Genomic DNA, 21,471 nt, shown 5'->3' with positions numbered 1-21,471 from the left:
TAAAACAGTGCGTAGGATTCATACTAAAAGTGTACGTGCACACAAAAGCCAAAAATGGCGTATGCAAAAAGCTTCTGATTTATAAAACCAGAATGTGCCCATCACTGAACCTTCGTTTCCTCTTCATCCTTCCATTCGCGTGCATCCATCATGCAGCATTACGCACTAGTGTCACCGCAGTATTTATACATTTAGATCCTTCGGACCGATTACTTCACACATCAGTGGATCCTAACTTCCACTCTGGGATATTATTTGGAAATAGAAGTTTGAAAGTGAATAGTTTCTTTATTTTATGTGAGTGATCTCCAGTGCGCTCTGTGCGCCTGATGGCACAGTCACGTTCACTGCAGCGACTTTACACACACTCGTCCTGGATGATACACACACAGTGTTAGAAGAGAGAAGAGATCATTAGAAACTATTAATGAATCAGCTCTGTAACTATCTGAAAGTAGTTTGCTGTAAGTTGTTTCATATCTTTTTCAATTGAAGGTTCTTAAGGAACAGTTATGTCGCGCAAGCACAAATAACACTGTTGATTTTAATCTTAATGATGAAGTGGATCAATAATCTGCTTCAGTTCACCACCTTACGTTTGCATCGTCATTTTCCCATCTCCAAAATGTTCATACGCATGGGTCACAGTTAGCAAGGAAGTGTTCAAAAGCTCCTGTCAAGTATTTTTTTTTATAAATCCCAACGTTTGTGTGAGAAGTGGCGGTTATAAATGACGCCCCATGTAATTTCTCCTCATTTAGCCTTTCTAACTCAGATTTTCCACCTTCAAAAAGATCTAATGAATAGTGCGCTCAGAAAAAAACCCAGTGCAAACACATTTAAGTGTTTGTATTTAGCATGCGAGGCCACAGATATCAGAGGGAGGTAACGTTTCAATTAAAACACAAACAGCCAGAAAGCAGATGTGAAGCTGTACAGGATGTAACTCAAACCGCAGGCATTTCACCTGCAAATGTTGGGATATAAAAAATGGAGCTGCAGACACAAACGCTCCAATGTATCCCAGGTTTTTGTTTTGCCTATGTGAAATAAGGCATATATGTTATATGTATCTGGCTGAACTCTTTTCTCACATGGTTGTTTAAGTAAAACATCTACCTACAGTGATTCATCCTCCACCCTGCCCAGACTGGATGCATAGCATGGGAGTGTGTAAGCTGTTTATATGACAGGTCAATCCTCTCCTTAGTAAGATCACAGGATGAGATTGGCACATTATATAAAAAAGGTACAAAAATCCTAAAATTCATCTATCATTTAGAATACATGAAAATTATTCATCTGAAGGTGAAGGATGTACTAAATCGAGGTTGGTGAGGATGTCTTTATCTCTGTCCACATGTCTGTGTGTGATGGTGCGTACCCGTGCGTCATAGTCCAGGACAAATGGAGGAATGTCGATCTGTTCCGGTTTGATGCAGGTGAAGAGCTGGTGCAGGTTGTCCAGGTAGCGGACTTTGTCCTTCAGCCCCGACACACTGAAGGTGGTGAAGAACCACGTTGAGAACTGGTTGGAAAGAAACAATGTCAGAAAGAAAGAAAAACAGAACAACTCATCAGTTATAGATGACTTTTAAACATTAATCTTGTCATGACCGACAAAGACAAAATTGACTGCAACAAAAACTGAAACTACATAACGACTAATGACACTTTAATTATCCCTGATGAAAGTTTGGCCACTGCAGCAAAACATACTGTAATCACATTTACCACAAAACAAACAGTTAGCTGTGTTGACCCTGTAAGTTTCCATTTGATGATGACGGCAATCTTACCTTAGAGCGAAATGTTGGATGTACGAAGTAGAAGGCCTTTAAATTCTTTTTAAACCTGCAACACATAAAACACAACAGCTCAGCAATAATTACTAAGAGCAGGGGTTGTGTGAAGTTTGGCATCTTGTATGAATAACGTTTTTTTTCTCTCGTCTGTTAAACAATGGTGATGCTGCTAATGCTTAAGTCGGGTAAATTGTAATCCTATGACGGTTTTTCAGGGTTCCCTGACTTTTCCTGCTGTGCCTTCATGACGTCGGGACCACCAACATTTATGCAACATTTTACTTCTTGACAAGATATCATAAATAGCGCTGGCAGGATTAACTTTGAACCAGCAGCACTAACAGATCACGTAGTCAATTTTTTCAACAGAAAATATCTAAAAAACATTTGACTCTTCGGTACAAACATGGATGTGAGCTTGTCCCTAACGGAGAGCCCAAACAGCCTCTGAAGGGAAATCGTGTTAGTCATTTGTCTCCATGATCTCATACCCTGAGCTCATGACCAGAGGTGGAGTCAAGTTTGTAAACTGAGAGCTTCATCTTCAGACCAAGATCTTTTCACCAACAGCCTGGTTCAATGTAGCCAGAACCACAGATGGTTCACCATTCTCCCTGTCAATGTCATGCAATTTCAGGTCCACAAGACACTTCAACTTGTGTGGCAGAACCTCACTCCCAACCAGGAGGGAGAAATCCATCATTAACTCGCAAGATGCCTTGAAATCTGGGAGGTACTGACCCGTATCTCACCTACTTTTACCTCAGCTGCACAGCGCCCCCCTCTTGAGGTCACCATCCAATGGAGCAACTAGAATTACAGCCCTGCAGTTGTGTGCCGCCGCCAACCACTGCACTTTTCATATATTTTTTCCAGACTCATGAGGTCACATGTGACTTTAGTCTATGTGAGCATTTGTGCCAAATTTGACAGGATTCTGTGGAAGCATTGTTAAGATAAAACATTCAAGAGGGAAACAGTGAATGTTTGTGCCTTTCAACAAAATTGAATCAGTTCATCTTTCAGTCCAAGTGAACTCCTGTACTAAATGTGAAGAAATCCCCTGGAGGTGTCCTTGGGCCATCACCATCACAAGGTAAAAATGTGTTTTGTAAGGTCACAGCGACCCTGACCTTTTACCCACAAATGTAATCAGGTCATTCTTGAGTCAAACTGGGAACAAATGGGACAGATGGACAGTCAACCTGAAAACATAATCAGGGCACTGCTGCCAGCACAGATAAAACCACCTCATGGGCAAAAAACACAAACCATCCTGAGGTCAGCAAACAACCTTTTCATCACTCCATTTTGAAGAAAGGATCCACCAATGTTTTCTAGCCCCCAAGAGTCAGAGTACCTGACTGTGGCAGCTCACAAATACCCAGAGTTTGAGGATAAATCTCTGACAACAACAAATTTGAAGTAAACTGTAATTACACGCCGATCATTGAACAAATATATATATATAATTGCAGTTATATTCAAATTTCAGAAAACAAGGACAGACTTAGCGCTTCAATTCATGACAGGACACTGAAAATAACTCGCCACATTTGGGACAGATTGTATTGTCAAGCCGTTCACATATACAAAGGGGTGGTCTGGCTGGGGCACGCAGCATTGTGGTCATGTAACACATCACGGTTAGCCAAAAGAGGGAGGAACTTGGTCTTTTCATTGACAAACTAACTCCAGCGCTGGACAAAGAGAGGACAAAAAAAAAAAATCATAAACAAACTCAAAAACTCATTAGCCAGACAGTTTTGGAAACTTGTTTGTGTTCATGTTTGGCTTTGGTCTGCTGGTGGTTTGTCTGGAGCCAAAATGCATCTGCAGGCAATCAATAGCTTGATGGGTTGAAAAAGCTGTACACGCCAGGCTTGGGTTAGTGGTTCCATTGCCTGCACAGATCAACAGTGCTACGCCAAGTAAAAAGCACAATGACTGCTTAAGAAGTGAAACTGAGAAAAAAAAAAGCTTCTCAATTAGTCACACGCCCTGACACAAGAGTTGGACCATGAATGGAAACTGTACGCCTTGAATGACATTAACAGAAGTAGCAGAGGGGGAAAGGGTTTGATTCTCAACTATACTGAGTCTGTACAATGAAGTTTTATATGGACTAAACAAGAAAAGATGCTCACCAAAACATATAGAGCCACCAATCGTGAATAACTACTAGATGGCAAAACTTTTTAGAATTAGAATAGCATTAAGTAGAGCTCATAGCTCTGCCAAGCTCCCAACAGTCCCATTAAATTCAATCAATCTGCACCAAATTGCACAAACTCATAGACATCAGTCCATTCATTATTCTCTGGGATATTGGTGGAAATATCAATAAAAAAACACTATCATGCAATGTTCAAGAAAGAGACAAAAACCTGGATCCACCCAAAGATCCATCCTTTCATCAGGTTTTGTGGAGATGTGTTTGGTAGTTTTTTTGTGTAGTCGTGCTGACAAACAAACAAATCAACCAATTAACAAACAGACAGCGGTGAAAACATGCCCTCATTAGTGGAGGTAACAATCAGATGCTGTCGGTTTCAATCCAGATGTCTTCACAGGAAGCCGAAGGGCAATTTCCAAGTCACAGCTTCCCCATCAGCTCTAAAACATTTATTTCAGCTGTCAAACCATTTCTAGTCCAACTTGTCACGATACGGTTCAATGAGTCAGAGCTAAAACCTGGCAGATTATGTGTGGAACTAAAACTATTACAATAACTTTGGCAGTTTGAGGTAATTTTCACCTTGCTCTGTGTATTACAGCAGTCACAATTATTACATGACTGGATGGGGTTTCCCAGTTCCACAGAAGGAGGAAGTTGAATGAAGGTGTCTTTATTCATATTCTTAATTTGACTGATTGCATTCTGTGTCCTTTTTGCTATCGTAATTCATCACTGGGTGTTGTCACCGAGAAGGCAGATGATTTTAACAGCCTTGAGTCGAAATCAAGTTTAAATCAAATTTATTCTGTAAAATAAACAAACATTGTGAATATGTTCATATACATCTCCTCAGGAAATACAACCACTAAATGCTGTCAGAACTTTTGAATTTCACCCAGGCAAGAAGAGGTAAGAGAAAGTTGGAGTGAAACTAACTAAATGACCATTCACAAAAAGAGTTGAAAGGTGCGTAACGGCTGCGTGGAGTTCCCCACTGACACAGGAAGTTTGTATGGTTGTGATAGCTAGAGATAAGAATCTGCCTTTTTATATATACAGTCTATGTTTATAACTCACTCTTGCATTCTCCTCCAAGTAAGCCTAACCTGCGGGTTTGTTTCAAGCTGTTTGATTGTCTGACTGTTTGGGCTTCTTGTCCAACTGGAACGTCTCCTAAAACCTAAGATGCCATTTTTCCATGACTGCACCATTGCTGCAAGCAAAGTACTTAAACAATCATTAAAACCTAATTTTCTTACAACTGTTTCACATCTTTGGTACTCTAAAAAATGTTGGTCTTCGGGTTCAAACAAAGCTTAACTGCACTCAGTATTAAAATAAAGCAACCACCAAGAGTCTAATGGTTAAACAGCTTAAATATTACTTCAGATAATAAAAAAGCGTGATGCTGTGTGGAACTGAAAACAACTGGTTTTCATTTGCAGGATGTGGCTCCTATTTAGCTTGAAGAAAATATTCTTCTATGGCGACCGTCACAGCAGGCTGCAGACAAAGAGATGCACTGTTAGGTTATTGATGCCGGACACAGCGCCCGACTCCATGTGTATTTGAAATGAAAATGCAGCATACGCGATAACTCCTATACAGAATCTTGAACAAAACCTGACATCTTTCATGGTTCTCGAAAACAATAGCTGATTTCGATCCAGGTTTGACGTCTGGTCTGCATCTGTCTGGTGTTCAGTGACAAAATAATCCACATGTTGATCTTTAAGAGAGGCAGGTATATCTTTTTAAATAAATGACAGTGGCTCCATCCTGTATTTATTAAGAATAAGATAATTTATGTTTAAATGTGGTTAAGATTTAATTTCTAGTTTTTAAAACTGAAATGCTTGGTTCTTTTGGTTGTAGGGACCTTCTCTATATCAAGATATCATGAATTCTGCCACTGAGGTAGCATTCATCAACTTTAACATTTCCACAAACTAATAAAACGATACATTTTCTAAGTGATTCCAATGAACTTCAGAGCAACGACCATAACTTTCAACCCTCTGATAAGGATGAGTCACAGTCAATACATCACCCCGAGAACCCGCTCCAAGTTTAGGTTTCCTGCTCCAAATATGGCTTCCAGATTTTCCAAAAAACCACCATGAAACAAAAGCGCTTCACAGTTTATTTTGTTTCCCAAAAACTCTTAACACTGTATCCTTGGCGGTGTCACACTGTAGCATGAACAATGCATCTGGACTAGTGACCTTGCAGACGTCAGCACAGGCAAGAAGAGAACCAAGTGTGAGCCAAATGAAGTCCAAACCAGAGTCAAGCCTCAAAGATGATCACATCCAGCTATAGATACAACACTGGGGAGGCAATTCTCACTTTGCATTTTTACTTTTTAATTAAATGCTGCACCTGGCTGGGTTTTAACGTCCCATAACAATAGACACAGAAACAACCAAATTACCAGGAACCTGTGAAAGTCCGTCAGACGCTCTTTTCCACGTGGAGGAATTTTCAAATACATTTTTAGAAAAACTCTCACGCTCTATCTTTAAAAATTCTGGATGGTAACAACCAGAGATGTGGCTGGCCTGCGGAGTTCACCAAATCATGTTAATCCTGCTGTAAAACCCAGAAAATACAGCACAGAGCATTAAAGCCGGTGCCCTTGGGTGGGCGGGAGGTTAAACCAATAAGAGCTCCAGAGTTTTTCTATTCAATCACCGTGTGTGGCAGAGGGACGAGGCAAAACGGAAAGAAGAAAGACTAAAACAAGGGAGCAAAGTTAATGTCTAATCTCATTAGCCTTCTATTTAACCTTGGAGTAAATATATTCAAGTCCTAAGTTTCGGCATGAGGAGTCCAACAAGTGGAAAGTGGAAAATTTCTGGTTCAAAATGTTGCACATCAATGAACTGAAACATATCCCAGCATGCATTGGGTGTGAGGTTTAGATTATGCTCATTTGACTTTATGACCAATTCAATCACCGTGGTACTGGCTCAGTTTAACAACAACAGAGTGTAAAATGTCAGACTGACTTGGCATCGACGATGTCGTAGAGGTTTTTGAGGAAGTCGGAGTTGAGGTGGTTGTGCTCGCCCGTCAGCGTGTGGAAGTAAACCATCACGTATTCCTTCACCGTGATGTGGTCCATCACATGGATGAAGTACAGCAGAGCCTGCACACACACACACAAACAGAATCAGTGTTCACACACTTCTATAGTCCTGGACTCTGCACTTTTCTATTTATTCTTTTACAGTTTTACATCTTTATTTGAATTTCAGTTCACTATGACTTGATTTGATAGCAGGTTTAGTTACTTTTTAGTCATCCATGTTTCTTTTATACACAAGCTCAGTTTTATTGTTTAGTTTGATTCAAGTTTTAGTATTTTTGGTTGGCAGTGGTAAAACTAAAATATAATAACAGATGTAGACTGTAGAAATAAGACAGAAACAGAATTTTTAGTCAACTACTTAAGCAGTGTATTAAATGTATGTATTTTAATTTTATTCAGTAAACATTCAGTAAGAAAAGCACATATATCTTCTTTTGTTAAACATCAACTTGCAACACATTGAAACATTTAATTTTTACAGATGGATGAGTATGCAGATATAAATCTAAATACAGAACCTATGTTATGTTATATATTTGCATATATATTTGCATAATTTTCACAAAGCCACAAGCATATTTGAATACAGATGGGTTTATGAAACAATACATACAAACACACAGATGCATCTACTGAAACAGAGCAATTGATACACACATCCGAAGACAAACATACCATGTTCCTATTTTAAATAAATATAAAGATGAAAATTAGTTCACAGGCACAAAGCTCTGACTGGTAAAAAAAAATATTTTACTTTGTTACCTTTTCCAGGTCAATGAGGGTCACTGGGATGTTTCGTCCAACGATAACCATGACTGTCCTGCCACACATGTCCACACCTGGAGACAAAAACAAAGGTCAAAACACAGTTTCAGTTTAAACACGGACAAAAACACAGGCAGAAGAATTAAGACTGATGGTCAGATAAGTAACTCCAGAGCTTCTCAACAAGCATTCATTGCTGCTAAAATCTGGGTCTGACTTTTTGACTTCACTGGAGTTCTTGTTCATGCGGTTTGACTTTCTGCCGTTCTATTCTTCTCCTGTTCAGCTGTGGTACTGCCCATCCTGTCTTACTGCAATACTTTTTTCTTTAATCTCCACAAATCAATGTATATCTGTTATTTGGTAAAGCAAGTCCTGAAGGATTCTGCTGGCAGAAGTCAGTAGGAGTCAGCTAGTACACAATCATTGGCTACTGCTTCTCAAATTTGAGGATTTGCTGCCGAGTAACAGCACTTAGTTTAATTAATATACTATTTCTACATGGTGGCTCTGAAACGGGAGCAAATGGGGACATCTGCATCTGCAACACTAGTTCCACTGCAATGACAAAATGACAGAGCCCATCAATATCACTATTCCAGAATATTAGTAATAGCTGTGTGAACTTAGCGACCTGTAAACCCCTTCACTGAGAGGCAGCAGCTTGGAGCTGATTCTGCCCCTCTAGCACTTGGTGTCCTGCCTCCCCCTGGAAATCAAACCCTGTCCCTGCAGACGGTGCGACAACATCAGTTTGGAAACAGTGAACAGTGGTCAGCTTCGCAATGTGAGAAATTCGTCTGAGGTCCATGTGTTGTTGAAACTATTTTTGGTATTAGTAATCTGTGTCCAATGTCCCCAAGTTACTGTTTTCTATCCCTTATTTATTCTTCTCTCATTTCAGTCCTGTCGAACGACCATAAGAGACAAACAAAAAGAAACAGGAGTTTGCCAGTGTACACAGAATCGTGATGATGCTTAGAATTTTTACGTCAATCAAGTGGTATATGTTTTCACACCTATCTGTTTATTTGTCAGCAGGATTAAGCAAAAACTACTGAACAGATTTCCACAAAACTTGATGAAAGGATTGGGATATGGGCCAAGAAAAAACCCATTGAATAGGGCGGATTCAGGATCAACATTGTGAGATTAGGCGTTTCGCAACATTTTAGTTGATTTCTCAGAAAATATTAATTCATCTTGATGAAACAAAATCAGGCCTTGGTGGAGGTATGTGCTCTACCGAGTGGCACTCATGTTATCTTTTCAGTGTTTTACTCAGACTCCAAAGATGCATTATTTGATTTAAATTTCTGGAAACACAAAAGATATTTTAACCACAATAGTGTTTATCATTCTACTTCACCTAATATCAAAATATATATTTGTCCTGTGATGTGGGATCCTGATATAAATATTCAGTAATTTGTTAAGTGAGGACACAGGGCTATATGGTTGCTGTTAAAAAAAGGTCAACTAAGTCCTTCAGTAATGATCATCTAAAGACAATTAAATGAGGAAAAATAAATATAGTCCCTTTCCTCATACATCAGGTTTATGTTATTGAGTGTCATCTAAAAACATTTTTTTCAGAACTGAATGAGAAGAGAATTGAGTCATATGGGTTTAAACATTTCACTGGTTTGATAAACCAAGTTTTACAAAGTCATGGAAGTTATAAAACATCATGTTAAAGGTCAAGGGTCAGATCACATTGGAGTTGAACTGAATAACACTGCCGCCTAGTGGTGATGACGTTCAACTGCACCTTATAACAGTTATATCTTACACACATGCGCACGCACACGCAGACACGCACACACACACACAAACAAACAGTGTGCGTGTTATGTAGTGGTCCTCTTGTTCCTCTATTTTGTTTCATATTTAAATTACAGAGGTGTCAGCCTGAAAATAACACAAATCTAATATTTAACTTCCCTCTGGCCCTCTCACCCACTGTCCACAACACTCACACACACATACCAGTGTGATATAAAGCTTTCAGTGAAGCGATGTCGGACAGATCCTCTGCTCTCGCTCGACACAGCCAGCGATTGTAACTGGAGGAGGGAGACACACACACATATATCATTTTATTCAATCAATAAAACATGCATTTCGATATGCTTGTGAACTACTGTAACTGTTTAGTGTTCAAATAAACCCCATGTAAAGACATAAACAGAAAGGTCATCATGGGACAGTTGTGGGCTCGTGATTAATCAGGGAGAGTTGTGCATTATCTCTGCTAAAGGAATGCACTTTTTTACAAATGTATTCAGTAAAATCCTTTTGTATGTCAAATTACTATGAATAAAATATTTGTTAAATTCCTCTGGAAATTCTAATTTAGCTAAATATTGTTTAAAAAATATTCCTTGACAACCTCTGGTGTGGTTGTTTTGTTTTCTACTCTTTGATGCTTTTTTATTTGTGAGAAAAAAAAAACTTGAATGCACCCTGTCTTGACTATAAGTGGTCTATGATATTTATACATCACGTGGCACACTCTATTAGCATGTTAATTGGTTGCAACTGTTTTCGTTAATGCTAATATTGGTAATGCTACAATTAATCTGACATGGCTCCACTGAGAACTGGAGCCATGTGCTTCATGATACTTCACATTCCTGATCGAATGTTCCAGGTTTTTCTGAGTTGGGTCGAACTCTTACTTCCTCTGGTGATGTTTCTGCATGGCTGCCTCTGACATCTGGCCCTGTAGGATCAGTTTCCGCTGTTTGTCCACGTCGCCCTCCATCCGGGCGAAAGCATGATTTCCCACCTGACCCAGATCTGACTCCAGATTCTCCTCCTCTGAATCATCTACACACACAAAGAAAAAAGGAGATGATAAGCGATTATCCACTAATAATTTCATTTACGTGCTTTGATGGACTTAATGGTAATGGTCGCTGTGGCATATGGAAGAAATGCACATTAGGAAGATGCCATAGGGGATATTCAGCTTTGCGGTATATTCACTGATCACAAACATAGACGCACATACACAAATAGGACCTAAGAATACTCCTTACAGAATGAACACAGTAAAACATCCTGGATCTGGCTTCATGCTGTTCTTCAACATCTTGATTTTCCTCTAATATTTAACTGTACACATTAATTTTCCAGATCAAAAGTCTGTTAACCACATATGCCACCCACTTGACTGTGCAAGAATGACTTTACTTGCATGTGCTTGTGAAAAAAGCTGTGATCGAGGTCATATACTCAGGTTCAGGTTCAAGTCTGTTTCCACTCTCTGTGACCACATGTATCGTTGTCTGCATGTCCACGCATTTTATCTGTATCCAAATGGGCATGAGTTGTCCGTCATCGTTCATGTGTACGTTCAGCCTGTTCTTGTTGGGTTTCGCTCGCACGTGGCCCGCTTGCTTTGGATCGACACCCCGAAGCCACATTGTGTCTCTTTGAAGCGTCGTGCCAGCTGACACCAGACTGGAGGTCAACGGAGTCAACAGGCTTGACTCAGAAACCACAAACACTCGCTAACACATGGGCTGGTGTTACTTTCCCAAAAACCAACATTTAGACAATGTGCAAGCAAAAGCTGAGGTTGGTAAACGATCGGTTATACAACATATAGTTTATATGAGGGTTTATGGCCTGAAAGGACGTTTTAACTGAAGCTGCTAAGTGTAAAAATATCTGAATTCCTGTTTTTGTTCTTCTTTGCCTGATTTACTTTATATGCAAGAGAGCAAATTACTGCCAATTAATTACTACCCTATGGCTGCAGGGTAAGCTACTCAGTTTAACTATAGTGCTTTGTAAAGTGTCGGGGCACAATAAGCCTCCAATACAGCTTCAATACGCCTTGATATAAATTCTTCAAATCGCTGCAACTTTAGCAGAGAGAGATTCTTTTGGTCACCGACTGTAACAGGGTTTCAAACAAGTTACATTCAAGACCCTTTTAAGATTATAATGAATGAACATTTAAGATCTATATCAAGTCAATAAACTCTATGCTCTATGTTATCTCTCAAACTACAGACAGAGACAGTAGGTATCCATAGCTTTTTCCCCCACAGAAAAGCAGATTGAACCGACATCAATGCTGTCCAAGGTGTTTGTAGACAATCAGTTCCACATTGTCTGTAGTTTAATTACAGCGTGCTACCATCTGTATCGCTAAGAAAGAACTACATCACAAAGAGCCATTACAAACTATGCATATTGCCATAAAACTAACAAATTCTGCAGTGCGACGGACTGTTAACATAATTAAGACCTCCCTAAATGTATTTCAGATTTAGTACGAAATATTAAAAATATTAGAAATTCTGAATGCTTAAAAGTCTAATTATTCAATTTTAAACTGTTTAAGACCCCGCAAAAAATCTGTGGATTATCTAAGGCTGGATTACGTCTATAGTCAGAATAAAGATGCAGCTCCTCCTTAAATTAAGCAGTGCTTAATACAAATTAAAAACCTTTGCATTCGAGTGATCTTAACTGATATATTTTGTGTGCAAACATTTTCGTTGCTGCAAATCTGATTCTGATTAGAAACTGTCTTTTCTGATTTTATTCTGATGTTTTTTTGTTTACTTATTTTCCATACAAACTACAAAAGCACCTGGTAACACACACTGTGTGTGTGTTACAAGGTTCTGCAAAATGAACCACTATCTCAGATAAACTGGATTTTCATTAGGAGACAAAAATAAATGTGATGTCCTTAAAAACCCTGTGGGATCAGAACAAACACCTGCTCTGTGTTAGACCGGCCTGTTGGTCGCCAACTGAAGCTCTTTGTAATATGCAGATGACACTCTGTGGAAAACATGACTTCCCCGAAAAGGAATGAAAGAGTGAGAATTTGTGTAAGAAAACGTGTGTGAGTGTGAGAAGGCACATGGGTGAACTAAAGGATCCAGGCAGCCAAATGTTTCACTGACAGTCACAAAATATGCAGCGACACTGCTCGTCCATGTACGCTGACTGGCTCACTGAGCAGCAGAGCTTGAACACACGGTCCTCATCAAAATCGAATTTTTGTCCTGTCATTCGTGTCTTTGCTACTTTTGATGTTTTGGTTTGAAGAGTTGCTGAGTGGTTGATTAATAGACTGACGTCGGATGTGTGACTGACCGGTTTCACAAATGGCCGATGTAGTTTGTTGACCTCATGTTCAAGTGGCTGACTGGTGCGTCAATAGATCTTACTGTGAGATGAGCGAAAATAGAAACAGGGAGAAGTCAAATATAAAATTATGCCCATTTGTATTTATTTGGGGAATTTTACAGTCATAAACATCAACATCAGTTGATCTTTGACTGTTTTATTAATGACACAAGTGAGACCGATTCCAAATTTAAATATCAGCCACTTGAAAACATCTGATTGGTCCTCTTATAATCAGATTACTGACATGAAAGTGAAGCCCATTACAGTGTGTTCCCTTGCTAATGCTGGGAAACATTTAAATCACATTAAACAAACCAGAATGGCATCAGTAGAGTACATACCTCCACCAAGCACCAACACTCCCCTTAGTGTCAAACCTCACTCTATAGCTGAGGCCGCACTGTCTAAGCGAAACATTGATGGGAGTTACAAGTTTCTATCCCCATGCTTTACATTTAATTCCCTAGATTTTTTTTATTTGGATTTGCATGAAATTGCAGATACTCAGTAGCCTCAACATGTGTTTTTTCCATCAAGATCCATTCATTATTATTAAAATTGGTAAAAATATTTAAAAAAAACCTCTCACACAATGTCCCATTCTTCCACCAAGGTTCGTGGAAATCCGTTCAAGTTTTTGCGTAATCCTGCAAACAAACAACCCAACAACCCAACACACAGGGGTCTGTTTGCTCTACGTGGCGGGAGATGAAAAGATTTGTGTTGAAGTTTTGTACCTTCAAGGCTGCCCGGCTTCTCTGCAATGCGGATCTGTCTCTCTGGGACAACGGGTTCACCCTCAGAGTTGCCAATGTCAGCTGGGATGAGAGGCAGGCAGGCCATTTCCTCTTCCCCTGAGCGAGGGTAGTACAGAGGCAGTAACCTCTTGAACACCGGCTGAAGGAACAAACATTCAAATTAATATTCACACTAATGCTGCAAAGCTGCGATTTGTTTTTTAGCATACAGACACTATTTTTAACACTTTCCCAAGGGGATGAACTGTCTGAAGGATGAGCAAAAACATTATGACCACCCCGGTCTAATGTGCAGTTTGGCTGTCAAAACAGCTCAGACTCACTGCGACATGCACTTAACAAGACATCTTAAGGTCCCTTGTGGTATCTGGCACCAAGACGTTAGCAACAGATCCTTTAAGTTCTATAAGATGAGACGTGCAGCCGCATTAGATAACACTTGTTAAAAACCGCGTTTTTAGATGTTTTTATTTTCTTTTCATTATTAGCGCCTAGCTATTATGTTCATTAAGAAATGGCATTAAAACATGTCCCCAGTGCTGTCGTGGGAAAAATTACCCAATACCCTGGTGAGCGGGAAGCACCCGATAAGTCATAACACTTTAAAGATGTTCCAAGTCGTCCCGTTTTCAACCCTGCTCATTCCACAGACTATGAGAACAGACTGTTGACGTGTTGCTGTTGTTACGAGATAACCAATGTTACTCTCATCATGTGAGAAGTTAAATGTTTTTGCTCATGGAGGTGAACGATACCGACCTCCTCTGTGTCTGACACGGCGAACACCACTGCATCGATGCGGTTTCCATAGTTCTCCAGGAACCTGCGCACTGTTCCTGTCAACACACATTCACACCTGTTACCTTACAAAGGATCACATATCATACACTCAAGGACTGTTGCCAAAAACAACTATAAAATGTAAAATACAAGACAAATACCAATCACTTGGGATGAAGTCTCCATATTGCTGTAATACAGTCCAGACATAAAGTACCAGATCAGCACATTAAAGAAGAACTGAACCTTGGAATTGTTTCTAAAATCAGATTATTAGATTTTGATAAATAAAAGCCACTCAGACATACAGGATGACATGTGTTATAATTAAATGGATGTCTGTCTGCCTGTATAACTTGATTACCTCATTTTGTGTATATACAGTATAGCCACATGTTGTGTGTCTTTGTGGGACAGAAGTAAAGAGCTATATGATTGCATCGTTTCTAAAACAATTATCTGAGTGTATGTGGGTCTCTGTCTCTTTCTATGTGTGCGGGTGTTTGTACCAAAACAGAATCTGTGATATGTGACATGTTGTGTATGACTGTGCCTCACACGTGAATAGCTTTGCATGTGTGTTTTTTGTACTGACACTTGTGTGAGTTTATGTGTCTTACTGAACGAGATGTGTGTAGCATCCTCCAGTGGGTAACCTCGTTTGGTCGTGCTCACCACACATATACCGACAGATGCCATTGACTGCTCTCTGTGGAGGCAAGAAAAGAAACCACATCTCACACCTAACATAACATTTATACTGCACACCAGTGATTGGTTTGACGGTTTCCGTACAAACTCACACAACTACACATAACATTGCACGTCAAATGATGTAAGAACTAAAAATGTAATACTAAACATTATGAGAACTTAAATATGTTTGACAGTAGATTCGTTGACATTTAGAATTTTATTTTCCCATGTAAAAATAAAATGTGACTAAAAATTTCTCATTTAGTTATTATATTTGTTAAATTATATTGTTATATTTTATACCTGCTCTACAGGCTCCATCATTTTTTTACCTATAATATGCTGTCATAGTTTTTGGGAAGTCTATTTCTACAATCTCTCTAATGCATTTTGTGTGTTCTTCCATCAAATTCATGTTTATTTAAGCACAAACATTATTAATCAAACAAAATCATATCTGAGGGGTAAAATGTATCTAGCTGAAATCTAAAAAATGTGTCATGACAGCTTAACTCCATAAGAAATGATTGGATTTGCTTATACAACACAGAGCTTTTATCAGATTGAACACAACATTAGGAACAGTTAGTACTAATACAGGTTTCTAGTACATTAATACTGCATGGTTTTATGATTTACTGATGGGCTGACTAACAAAACGGTTGATTGGATTTTGTTGATCTGATGGTTCTTACGCAGCCAGCTGCATGATGTTCCTGTAGCAGCTATATAGCGAGCTCTCCGCCGCCGTCCTGTACTTGCTTTTGAACTTTGGTCCCACTGTGTGGATGATGAACCTAGCTGCCAGGTTGAAGCCTTTGGTCAGCTTCGCCTCACCTGTCCGACATCCTGCACGGAAACATGCAAACAAAACTGATTTACAATCTGGTATAAAGTAAGCTGCAAAAATTGCTTATTTTTTTAATAAATGCAGCTGAGCGGCATGTGTCTGGTTACGTAAAAAACACCTGTGAGTACGCACTCATATGCTGACATTTTTTTTCATTCTGCCTCCAGACGTGAACTCACAGCATCACTGAGCAGTCGAATCAACAATGTTGACAGCTATACCTCATCTCTCCAGTTTTCTTTTTTTTTTTTACATCAGCTCTACCTTTTACTTTGAACAGCTCATCTCGCAGCTCCGGCCCTGCGAGCTGATGGATGCTGTCAGACACCGGGTTCTTGTCGTTTAGGGACTCGTTGCTGGTGTTCACAATGGCAGTGCAGTTCAGCAGGGCGATGTCCCCAGTGCTGTCGTGGGAAAAATAAAAGTTACAGCATTAAAATGTTTATATAAGCACAAATACACATGTAGTGTGTACAGCAAGGAGCAAAAAAAAACTTTTGGGAAGAATGTATGTTGTCTGCATAGACTGTACATCAAGATGGTAGACGCATCTCCACTTCCTTCCATTATGCAGAATTGTGGACAAAATATCCCAAATATGAACACTGCCTTGCATTGATGATGGAGTCATGCTTTCGGAGTCAGAGTTTCTGCAGTAGTGATCAAAGAATGGAGCCGTAGTAGTGAGGTTCAATCAGTGCACATGCGTGACCAATAGCGGGTCAGTCTCAGCTGTCAAACATTACATTTTACGTTTAGCATTAAATTAATAATTAAGACCAAACTTATCAGAAACATGAAGTGTATCAGTGTGATAAGAACTACTTAAAATGACATAATAGATCTTTGAGAAACTTTGTAGTTTGGTCCACGTCCCATTTGCTAACATGGAGGAGGCAGGGTTTCTGACCTATTCTGCAGCCAGCCACCAGGGGGCAATTGAGACATTTTGGCTTAACTTTTAGGGAGCAGTCATATCGTCCAACTTAAATGAACACTTTTTAATTAATCATATCATTGTGTTTGGTATATTGTTGAAAGTATATCTGCATCATATTTTACCACTGGTGTGAATTCTCAAATAGCTTTTTTCAATAATTATCTCCATTCAATTTATTCTTGATATTTTATAAGTGTTTAATGTAAGGATGATTGGTTGAGCAAACACACATATGCACATATTTATGCAATTAACTTTATACACACAACATTTAGCAAAAGTAATGTGCTTATTTTACTGCTTCAGTACAGTCATGTAATTACTCTGAAGCCCTTCAAGGTTTGTTTGGAGAGAACAATGAGGAACTACTCGACCATGTGTTGAAAGCATTTGGTCACAAGACAGGTTGAGCTTCCAGGAACACAGTTTTTTTTTTTTTTCCTTTCACATCAACCCTCTTTAGATTATAAAAGATGAGTCACAATCCAAAGCCAACCACTGCCAGAAAATAACTGCAGTGAGAAACCGACCTCGTTGAGTCTTAGAACCTGTTTTAATAATAGTGGCATTGTTTGAAACAAAAATTAAGATGTGATTTATGTCGTGACTACAGCAGCAACAAGCTTATCTGAAAGTTTCACTTCAGCAGTTTGGTTATATAAGGTCATGGATCTTCATACTTTGATAACAAAGTTATCAATATCAGATTGTTAATTGATTTGATGCGAGTCAATATTCTTTGATTCAAAGCTGATTTAAAATTCATCTTGTCATTTATTTCTAAGAGCAAAACAAGGTTTATTGATCAGGATTACGATGTTCATTTTACACTGAATCCCATACAGTGTATTAAAGGAGATATAGATGCTTTTTTACTTTTTCTTTCCTCTAGTGTGTTACAAGGTTTTTTGTGTGAAGTAAAAAATTCCAAAGTCCGTAGTAAAGGGAGCTCCTCTCCTCCACAGAAAACACAGATGCTCCAGAAACACCTCATCAAGTCCAGACCATACTTCAGCACCATTGTTATGTCATTGTCATGCGGCCTGATACCCCAAATTATACCCCCACTATACGTGCTGGAGTTGGTGGACCAATCACAAACAAGTGGTCGAGAGCGGGGCCTTAAAGAGACAGGAGCTAAAATGTGTAGTTCGATTTCTTGAAAGGTTAACGTAAGGCTACCGTGTATCTTATGGCTTTAAACTCAATATCAAACAGTTAAAAAGGGAAAATATATTTATAGTGGGGCTGTTTAACACTTATTGACTTACGCAACCTTTAACAAGGGTTCACTAGAAGAATTTTTTTTTAATTTCAAGTGGTCACAAGATAAAGAGCACTGCCCGAGGGTCAATTCTTCCTGGTCATGGTCGTGCAGCAGGAATGTGCAGCATTGGAGGGCGGCTACAACAACAAGGCTCTCACAGAGAAAGTGCCGCCATGTCGGGCACCAGACGGTCATGTGTTCCTGCACAAAGAGGATTTATGAAGTGATTTGGACTCTGGACTGAGCTGGGTTAGCACTCGGAGAGACACAGGCAGCATTTGAACTATGAACCCAGAGCTGCTTCTGACACCTGATGAGTTTGTGCTATTGCTCCTGTATTTTCTAGGATGTCACTCACATCTGATAAAACTGACAGTGATGACAGGGTATTTCCTGCATAGAGAATTGCGAGGCGGCCGCCTCCGCCAAATTTCGTGCCGACTCTGCCTTCGACAATTCTAGTACTTGTTTTCACCGAAAAACATAACTGACACACTACAATTTATGCAGTATTTGACATCTTCTTTAACCCCTCAACTTTAAATGGGCTAAAACTATTTTTCTAATCCAATGAAAGTTGATTTAGCGTGTGGGAAATTTTGTTAACATTTGGGTTTATTACTGAAATTTAAAGAACTACAGAAAACCTGATACAATAAAAAAATATTACTCAAGTCCAGTTGCCCTTGACTAAAACGACCAAATAACTACCCACACGCTGGGCTCTTCAATCTGTAGAAAATCAATTTTGACTTGCAGATTCACCGATTTTCCCATGAACCTCTATCAAACAAAAACAAATATCAGATAAACACGAGGAGAGACTCTGATTGCAAACATCTTTCTGTTCAGAAACAACAAAGCAACTGTTCTCAGTCACTTCACAGATAAATTAGAAGTAAGATCGGTGTAAATCAAATTTTCCAGGGTGTCGGATGTTTGATCCACTTGATCCAACATCAAATGAATAAAGCAAGTAAATCATGGCTCTGGATTTAATTCTGCTCATTCAATTAAATGTCTGAAGTGCAAACAGTCAGATGAGGGAAGGTTTAAACAAAACTAGAATTACTGCCTTGCAGTTGAACGTCTCTGCCAACCAGTCAAGCTGCAGTTTAAATCCATGCCTGTCCACTCATGATACACATGTTGTGGAGACTTGGAAAGGTATTAAGTGTATTTTGTCATACTCAACATATGACCTTGTGTGACCAGTGAGACCTTGACCACTAAAGTTAATCGGTTTATTGCTCAGTCCAACTTGATGTTTGTGCAAAATTCGAAGAAATTCAGTTCGAACAATCTTGAGATATCTCGTTTAAAGGGATAGTTCACCGAAAAATGAAAATTCACCCATTATCTACTCACCACTATGGCGATGGAGGGGTGGTGGAAGTGTTTGAGTCACAGTTTTGGAGTCTCAGGGGTAAACAATGTTTCAGTCAAGGCGACCGCCTCTTCAGACGTAATAAAACAACAGAAAAAACATAACATGTCTCCATACTGCTCGTGTGGTGCCATCCAAGTGTCTGCAAGCCCCGACAAACATATTCGACTTGAAACGAGGTCATTCACACTGTGTTTTAAGCCTAAATGTCCACTACCGGAAGTGGCGATGCTAGCGGACGTAGCCACACGATGGTGTGCCCGATACTTGAAGGCACCTCGGAGGAGGCTAAAAACACGCCGTAGTGATGACCTTTCGAGTCAAATATGAATGTCGGGTCTTGCGGACACTTAGATGACACCACACGAGCAGTATGGAGGCATGTTGTGTTTTTTCTGATGTTTTATTACGTCTGAGGAATTGACTTCAATTGTATTGGAATCGGCTGTAATGCTGTTTACCCCTGAGACTCCAGAAGTGTTCTGTGGACTCAGACACTTAAAAATTTGAATAACTTCGGCTTAAACTGTCGATGGCATGGAGGCATTAAAGCCAAAACATCAGCATGTGGACACAAATGCAACAACACAAATTTAATGATTTATCACTCCAAAGTTAGAATAATTATGGTAACAAAGTTAAATACTGGGCAAACGTCTGAAACAGCACAGACACATCTACAAAAAGTCAAGATAAACTAGATTTGAGTAACAGACAAACATTAGGTATTTAAATGAAAACATACTTCGATAGATTATATTATTTATAAAATAGAAGGCATGGGACAAGCAATTTTTCTCAAAGATGGTTTCTGTCATGTAACGTAGTTCTTATTAAGTTTTCAAATGTCCAATTTTACGGTAAGTTTGGTATCAATTAAATAAAAAAACGATGATTGACAGCTGAGACTGACGTTGGATTGGTCGGGTGTGTATATCGACACGTAGACACCACGGCTGCACAACTTAATCAAAACTGTGCAAATTGGTGACATCCATTTCCAAGATATACTTTAACTTCATGTTTGTGCAACAGTAGGAAGCGGAGACGCGTGATCCATCTTTATTTAAAGTCCACGATTTTGATTTGTTAAATCCAGGTCAAAACACTGCACCTCAAGTTTAGGTTTGTTTATATTTTGTATCTCCATTCAAAAGACAATATAATCCTCTAACTAAAACCGAAGCTGGGAATCTGAGCAACTGAGCATCTGCAGGGGACTTTAACCCAGCAGCAACAAAGTGGGAAAATGTTGGCGTGACTCACAAGAGGATGATCTTGCGGTTGATGTCTGGTCTGCAGGGGAAGGGAGAGGGGAAGGCCTGCTGACTGAGCAGACTGTCGCTCTGATCCTGCGGCTCCTCACCATCCTCACCCAGCTGCTGCTGCCACGTGGGGAGAGTCTGGATATCTACAAACTGAGAGCGAGCACCCAGAGGATCCATCCCCTCTGGAGAAACAGGCTGGCACCAGATCTCCGAGCAGCTTCACTGCAAGAAGGGTTCAAGAGAGGAATTCTAATTATTCAGTAACATTAGATATTATGTCAAGTTAAATTTATTTCTAAAGCATAAAATATCAGAAAGTTGTGGAAAAAGCTCAGTGCAGGGGCCAAGGCGACGTCTACAAAATGTCAAAGAGATGATTGTAATGATACACAATTATAAAAGTAGTTAGTAGAGGTGACTCAGTAATTTGATTTGTTAATCAAATCATTGATGAAGCTAAAAACTTCTGCAAGTTTCAGTTTCTCAGTTTTTGAGATTTGCTGCTTTTCTGTGTCT

The 21,471-nt window shown here is 39.4% G+C and overlaps 1 protein-coding gene across 2 annotated transcripts in view; it reads right to left on the bottom strand.

The window, feature by feature from the left end:
* The window catches only part of gdap2 (ganglioside induced differentiation associated protein 2), a 29,151-nt gene that overhangs the window by 6,037 nt on the left and 1,643 nt on the right, over positions 1-21,471 (bottom strand). For both annotated transcript variants that reach the window (XM_034574495.1, XM_034574496.1), the window contains exons 2-13: positions 20,954-21,177; positions 16,358-16,497; positions 15,939-16,092; positions 15,168-15,256; positions 14,527-14,603; positions 13,747-13,906; positions 10,528-10,678; positions 9,836-9,912; positions 7,844-7,920; positions 6,996-7,135; positions 1,800-1,854; positions 1,385-1,528 (exon numbers count right to left, since the gene is read on the bottom strand). In XM_034574495.1, coding sequence (XP_034430386.1) covers positions 1,385-1,528; positions 1,800-1,854; positions 6,996-7,135; positions 7,844-7,920; positions 9,836-9,912; positions 10,528-10,678; positions 13,747-13,906; positions 14,527-14,603; positions 15,168-15,256; positions 15,939-16,092; positions 16,358-16,497; positions 20,954-21,132 — 1,443 coding nt within the window. In that variant the 5' untranslated portion in view covers positions 21,133-21,177. The remainder of the gene's footprint in view (positions 1-1,384; positions 1,529-1,799; positions 1,855-6,995; positions 7,136-7,843; positions 7,921-9,835; positions 9,913-10,527; positions 10,679-13,746; positions 13,907-14,526; positions 14,604-15,167; positions 15,257-15,938; positions 16,093-16,357; positions 16,498-20,953; positions 21,178-21,471) is intronic.

This window comes from Hippoglossus hippoglossus, chromosome 21, assembly GCF_009819705.1.
Source record: "Hippoglossus hippoglossus isolate fHipHip1 chromosome 21, fHipHip1.pri, whole genome shotgun sequence".
Lineage (NCBI taxonomy): Eukaryota > Metazoa > Chordata > Actinopteri > Pleuronectiformes > Pleuronectidae > Hippoglossus > Hippoglossus hippoglossus.
This window is presented reverse-complemented; position numbering and strand designations above follow the sequence as displayed.